The following is a 6,894-nucleotide window of genomic DNA, read 5'->3' on the forward strand; positions in this document are numbered from 1 at the left end:
TAGGAAGGTTCGCTTTACCCACTTGTAAAGTAACAACATTGGGCGCCATCTAGCAAGAAGTTCTCCCGGGCAAGTGCTGCAGGAGCAACCAAGAGCCTTGCTACCGTGCTCTGAGGCAGGGCCCACTGATTTCTAAAGGGATTGTGCAAGACCTCTTCCCGTCAGAATTCACCGTCTGGCATCTGGGTGCCGTGCCTCGCATTCCGCACCCTCCGATTACACAGAGTGCATTAAGAGCAGCACCTAGCGCTGCTGGACTGAACAGACCAACCCATTTGAGAGTTTAGGAATAAATACATAAAATAAATATATAATAACCAGGCTCCATAATAAATAGCGGAAAGCGTCCCAGACAAGTGGCTCTGCTGTCAAAGCCAAGAAAAGCAGGATTTGCTTTCCAGCTCTTCCTTCTATGGTCTCCCAGTTAATTTCTTCCTTCCTGGAAGTCACCAGTAACTGCTCTATTCATCCATGTTCAATAGCTTTCTTCACAGCTGGTTGCTTTCTTTTTTCTGCAAGTCAAGAGAATACAGTATGGCACATGAGAAAAACGTGCTAGAAACCGTCAGGCCCCACCAACACGTGCTCTTTCAGCATCATGCACTTTGTACTTCATCAAGCCTCGATCCAAAGCTGCCACTAATTTTGTATTGATCTCTTGGTATCTGTAGCAGGTGTTCTTGTTATGCAGTTGGTCTAGCAACCTATATTGCCTCTTAAGTTGCCTGTGCACAATTAGGAAATGGGGTATGGGAGGGTCATAGAATCACAGAGTTGGAAGGGACCACCAGGGTCATCAAGTCCAACCCCCTGCACAATGCAGGAAATTCACAACTACCTCCCACACACACACATACACCCCTAGTGACCAGAAGATGGCCAAGATGCCCTCCCTCTCATCATCTGCCTAAGGTCACGGAATCAGCATTGCTAACAGATGGCCATCTAGCCTCTTCTTAAAAACCTCCAGGGAAAGAGAGCTTACCACCTCCCAAGGAAGCCTGTTCCACTGAGGAACCGCTCTGTTAGAAAATTATTCCTAATGTCTAGACGGAAACTCTTTTGATTTAATTTCAACCCATTGGTTCTGGTCCGACCTTCTTGGGCAACAGAAAACAACTCAGCACCATCCTCTATATGACAACCCCTCAAGTACTTGAAGATGGTTATCATATCCCCTCTCAGTCTTCTCCTCTTCAGGCTAAACATACCCAGCTCCTTCAACCTTTCCTCATAGGACTTGGTCTCCAGACCCCTCACCATCTTTGTTGCCCTCCTCTGGACACGTTCCAGCTTGTCTACATCTTTCTTAAATTGTGGTGCCCAAAACTGAACACAGTTCTCTAGGTGAGGTCTAACCAGAGCAGAGTAAAGCGATACCATCACTTTGCGTGATCTGGACACTATACTTCTGTTGATGCGCAGCCCAAGACCGCATTTGCCTTTTTAGCTACCGCATCACACTGCTGACTCATGTTCAGTGTTCGGTCTACTAAGACCCCAAGATCCTTTTCACACACAAGTCGCAAGACTTAAATCCTCCTTTCTGCAGTACTAGTATAGTGTCTGGGTTAGAGGGTCGTACTAGAATCTGGGAGACCCAGTGTCGAATCCCCACCCTGCCACGGAAGCTTGCTGGGTGACCCTGGGCCAGTCGCACCCTCTCAGCCTAACCCACCTCATAGGGTTGTTGTGAGGGAAAAACAGGTTAGCTCATTCCTTGGTCACATAGATGGCAATGGCATGCCTCTAGCGCTAAAGGAACCTGATATATTATCCAGTGCCATTCATTGAAATATCCAGAAATATACTTTGATGGCAAGATCCAAGACTTTCCTTCCTCAATAAAGGCGCAGATTTAAAGCACCCTCATCACTGGGCAAAATTTAAAGTCCCAAAGGACAGAAGAACATAAGAAAGGCCATGCTGGATCAGATCAAGGCCCATCAAGTCGAGCAGTCTGTTCACACAGTGGCCAACCAGGTACTACTAGGAAACCCACAAACAAGACGACTGCAGCATTATCCTGCCTGTGTTCCACAGCACCTGATATAATAGGTATGTTCCTCTGAACCTGGAGAGAATAGATATGCATCAAGACTAGTATCCATTTTTACTAGTAGCCATGAATAGTCCTCTCCTCTATGAACATGTCCACTCCCCTCTTCAAGCTTTCCAAGTTGGCAGCCATCACCACATCCTGGGGCAGGGAGTTCCACAAGTTAACTATGCGTTGTGTGAAGAAATACTTCCTTTTATCTGTTTTGAATCTCTCATTTTCAAGTGTTCTTCCTCTGAGGTCACACTGAAGCCCACTCATCTCCCCCCAACATCTTCTGTACGTACCTTTTCCAGAAGCTTTGCAATAGCCGCCTTGATCCGAGGCGCCTCGGGATCCAGACAGACTTCTCTCCCATCTGTTGTGGTGGCTCTGTTAGAGAATGCAAAGAAAAACAGCCGGATGAGCGAAGGGCTCGGACACAGCCAAGGGTGACAAGGGAACGGGAAGGGAACGGGCCGGGGGTTCACTTACATGACTTCAATGTTGGCGCAGTGAGGTCCCGCAGGGTAGAGGTTTAGCCGAGTGATGAGTTTTGCGGGGAACCTGCCGGTAAACAGCTCCACACATTGGCAGCGCAGTTCCCCGTTCAGAGGGGAAGCTGTGAAAGAAAAGAACAGATGCCTCAGTGAGTGCCGAAGCCAAACCACCATTTTTCCCCAGAATGTAAATCCTGACAGATTGATAAATCGATAGATCAATAGACAGTCATAGACATTAGGGTTGCTAGGTCCCTCTTCGCCAACAGCGGGAGGTTTTTGGGGCTGAGCCTGAGGAGGGTAGGATTTGGGGAGGGACTTCAATGCCATTTTCTCCAGGGGCCATTTTCTCCAGGGGAACTGATCTCTATCGGCTGGAGATCAGTTGTAATAGCAGGAGATCTCCAGCTAGTACCTGGAGGTTGGCAACCCTAATAGACATAGATATTTTAATTTTCAAAAGAATAAGGAATAAAGAAAGGGGTTAAGGGGAAAATTAGAGATTACAACAATGCTTCAACAATATTATATCTACTGTTCAATTATTTTTTAAAAAAAGTATATACACGGGGTGGAAATTTGCCTTTTTCCCAATTTAATCTCTAACATGTTAAAATAGGATATATTTGATTTTCTTATTAAGATACCGTTTTCTCTATTTCTATAATTCTATTATATTAAACAAAACTACCTTTATAAAATACACTTTTAATACTATCCTAATATTTAACTAAGGAGCCCCGTGGCGCAGAGTGTTAAGCTGCAGTATTGCAGCCCAAAGCTCTGCTCACGACCTGAGTTCGATCCCAACGGAAGTCGGTTTCAGGTAGCCGGCTCAAGGTCGACTCAGCCTTCCATCCTTCCGAGGTCGGTAAAATGAGTACCCGGCTTGCTGGGGGTAAAGGGAAGATGACTGTGGAAGGCACTGGCAAACCACCTCGCAAACAAAGTCTGCCTTGGAAACATAGGGATGTGACGTCACCCCATGGGTCAGGAATGACCCGGTGCTTGCACAGGGGACCTTTACCTTTTTAATATTAAACTCCTTCCGATTTATACTATAGAATAGAACGTAAATCCTTGAGAACCTGCTGAGACAGCTAAAAGCCCCAGGAGACTGCCAAGGAAGTAACTGTCTGCGGACCGAGGCGGTGTTATAATTTCCCAACTATTGCAATTAAAATCAAGAAAAGACAGCTTTCTTTTTTTAAATGCAGCTCTCCCAGTTCTGCTCAGGAACGCCGCCAAGCATTTGGACTTCCTTATTCCTCGAATGTAAATCTCTTCTGCTTTTGGCATGCCACATTGTTAGTCAGGTCAAGCGTTTCTCCGGTTTCGTCTTTTAAGAGTGCATTGAACCATTTCCAAAAATTTAATGCGAGCTGAAGCACAAACCACCAGGAACCTGGTGTTAAAAGCGCAAGGGCTAGTGAACACTGTGCTTCTAAGCATGGACAAAGCGCACTTCCCTCACTACTGCACAGCCTCAACCAGCCCACCCAAATCTGGAATTCAGAACACAGGGCTTTGCGGTTAAGTTTAGTGTTGTTCTTTTTAGAAAATAATCTTTGCCCTCCAGCAGCCCCCAATAAGCAACTGTATAATTTAAAGCATTGCATACTTTGTAAAAGGAAGTGTTTTATAGTAGATAACAGTGCCAGAACAGTATCTGGAAGACTTGGGTTGATTTCTACTCAACCATGCACCTCACTGGGTGACCTTGTGAGTCAGTCTCTCTCAGACTAGCCTACCTCACAGGGTTGCTGTGAGAATAAAAAAATAAGGAAAAGGAAAACTAACTATAGATACCTCCCTGAGCTTGGTAGATGAAGAACAGGATCAAAACGTAAATAGCTATAGTGATTTTGTGTACTAGGTTGTGTACAGAGATAACCAGCTGCATCTCTGATTCTACAGGTATGACCAGAAAGATGTGCACAGTGTAAAAACCAAGCACCTAAAAATGATGGATTCATCATACCCAACAATGTCTGTCTTCGATAAGCTTTCCAAGGAACATAAACAAGTTTTGCAGCTAGAATCCCGCTTTCCTTCAGACTGCCGCTACTAAATCATTCCGTCTTTGGACCGTACTAAACTCCTAAACGGAGTTTAAAAATTAGATGCTGCAAAAATTTGTGGACGCCAGGCAACAAAAACGATGTACTTTTGATTCACCTGATTTGAATGGGGCTGAAAAGGACCTCACTTTGGAAGGATCTCAGAAGTCTCTGATTCTCAGAAGCAAAATACACATGACATGAGGGGATGCTACAAAAAAGAGACATTGCCACCAACACCCCCCCCCGGATCAGAGATACAGTGCTAGAGAAATGAAGGGAATCCTTCCTTCCCATTTCCCCAATCACCCCCCCCTCCGGTGCCACTTCTTGTCCCAGATAGGGAAATAATCCAGGATCCTTTTAAAAGAAATATATCCTCCCCTCCCACGCATATCAGTCAGCCTTCCCCCACCCACCCCCATAAGTTCCCTAGGGGGTTATTCACACCAAACAAAATTGGAAGCCCCAAATCCGCCTGAAAATATGGAACGTGTAGAAAAGGCAGTTGCCATTTATGCACGGGAGGTTTTGCCTTGGATTTGCCCCTCTTTAGATGCACTTTCTCCCTATCCATATTCTCAAAACTCAACAATAAGCCCCCCTCCCCATGCAGAGTTTTGAGAATTCGGATGGGGAAAATATGCATCTATAGAGTGGCAAATCCAATGCAAAACCTTCCATGCATAAATGGCCAGTGTCTCCGAGCACATGCAGAGTTTGCCTGCCACACTGCACAGCAACCTTTGCGCACAGGCACTTGGGGATTGGGGTGGGTGGGGGGTCAATTCCAAACTTGAAACTCTAGATAGGCTGGAACCACCGCCCCCCCTCCCTGCTCTTCCACCCAGCCTGTTTCTCTGCCCCAGTCCTCCCAGGACCTTCGCTCTGCACCTTCCCAGAGTTTCCAGGACCAGAACCCTGTCTCAGACCTCGCCTCTGAGGGCGTGCAGAGCGCGTTTCCTCCCCAACCCGTCCAGCGCTCGAGGAATTGGCAGGGAGGTTGGTTTCCAGGAGCCCGGCAAGCCTTCTTCGACGCCGTTCTCCCGACAGCAGAAAGAAGGGCGAGGGTTGCTTTCCATCTCCGCCCGGGGCGGACTCACCTCGGCTTTGCAAGAGGGCGGCTGCCAGCAGGGAGAAGCAGAGCAGCAGGGAGACTCGACGGCGCGGGTCCATGGTGGGTTCTGGTCGCAGCGGGTTCTGGATGCCTCCATCCCTCCTCGGGGCTTTTTAAACCGTCCGGTGGGGCAATTCCCCAGCCGGGAAACCCGACGGCCGGTGAGTCAGGGGCTGGCTCCCCGCCCCGTCGGGTTTTCCTTGCACGTGCGAGGATGGAAGGAGGGGGGGGAGCCTTTGGCCGGGACCCACGGGAGCCGCAAGGGGTGGAAGAGGGAAGGGCGAGGAGCTGGAGGGCCGTTTCACACGGGGAGGGGCCGTGGCTCAGTGGTAGAGCATCTGCTTGGCATGCAGAAGGTCCCAAGTTCAATCCCCGGCATCTCCAGTTCAAGGGACCAGGCAAGTAGGTGATGGGAAAGACCTCTGCCGGAGACCTTGGAGAGCTGCTGCTGGTCTGAGTAGACAAGACTGACTTGGGGAGGGGCTGTGGCCCAGTGGTAGAGCATCTGCTTGGCATGCAGAAGGTCCCAAGTTCAATCCCCGGCATCTCCAGTTCAAGGGACCAGGCAAGTAGGTGATGTGAAAGACCTCTGCCGGAGATCCTGGAGAGCTGCTGCCGGTCTGAGTAGACAATACTGACTTGGGGAGGGGCTGTGGCCCAGTGGTAGAGCATCTGCTTGGCATGCAGAAGGTCCCAAGTTCAATCCCCGGCATCTCCAGTTACAGGGACCAGGCAAGTAGGTGATGTGAAAGACCTCTGCCGGAGATCCTGGAGAGCTGCCGCGGGTCTGAGTAGACAATACTGACTTGGGGAGGGGCTGTGGCTTAGTGGTAGAGCATCTGCTTGGCATGCAGAAGGTCCCAAGTTCAATCTCCGGCATCTCCAGTTAAAGGGACTTGGCAAGTAGGTGATGTGAAAGACCTCTGCCTGAGACCCCGGAGAGCCGCTGCCGGTCTGAGTAGACAATACTGACAGTGATGGACCAAGGGTTTGATTCAGTAGAAGGCAGCTTCATGTGTTTGTGTGTGTTCACACGTGACGGGGGTTTGCAGATGGGAGCGAGCCGTCAAAAGGATCAGGGGACTGGAGCAACTGCCCTATGAGGAGCGGTTAATGTAGGGCGAAAAAGTAGGGGAGGGGTTGCCTTGGATTTGCCGCCGTCTAGATGCACAATAAAGT

The 6,894-nt window shown here is 48.7% G+C and overlaps 1 protein-coding gene across 1 annotated transcript; it reads right to left on the reverse strand.

Moving 5' to 3' along the window:
* Positions 1–488: 488 nt before the first annotated feature.
* On the reverse strand, positions 489–5,774 carry LOC130490791 (alveolar macrophage chemotactic factor-like). The gene is made up of 4 exons (XM_056864598.1): positions 5,702–5,774; positions 2,534–2,660; positions 2,347–2,431; positions 489–512 (listed from the first exon to the last, which is right to left on the reverse strand). The coding sequence occupies exons 1-4, from the start codon at positions 5,772–5,774 to the stop codon at positions 489–491; spliced, it is 309 nt and encodes a 102-aa protein (XP_056720576.1).
* Positions 5,775–6,894: the final 1,120 nt, after the last annotated feature.

Source organism: Euleptes europaea, chromosome 18 (genome assembly GCF_029931775.1).
Source record: "Euleptes europaea isolate rEulEur1 chromosome 18, rEulEur1.hap1, whole genome shotgun sequence".
Lineage (NCBI taxonomy): Eukaryota > Metazoa > Chordata > Lepidosauria > Squamata > Sphaerodactylidae > Euleptes > Euleptes europaea.

What these genes read in the sequence shown, in the direction of transcription:
- LOC130490791 (XM_056864598.1), bottom strand. Translation starts at nt 5,774, where the DNA reads ATGGACCCGCGCCGTCGAGTCTCCCTGCTGCTCTGCTTCTCCCTGCTG. An exon ending in TGCGCCAACATTGAAGTCAT is followed by an intron (nt 2,432 to 2,533) that starts GTAAGTGAACCC and finishes ATTCTCTAACAG; the next exon opens with AGCCACCACAACAGATGGGA. An exon ending in TTGCAAAGCTTCTGGAAAAG is followed by an intron (nt 513 to 2,346) that starts GTACGTACAGAA and finishes CTTGACTTGCAG; the next exon opens with AAAAAAGAAAGCAACCAGCT.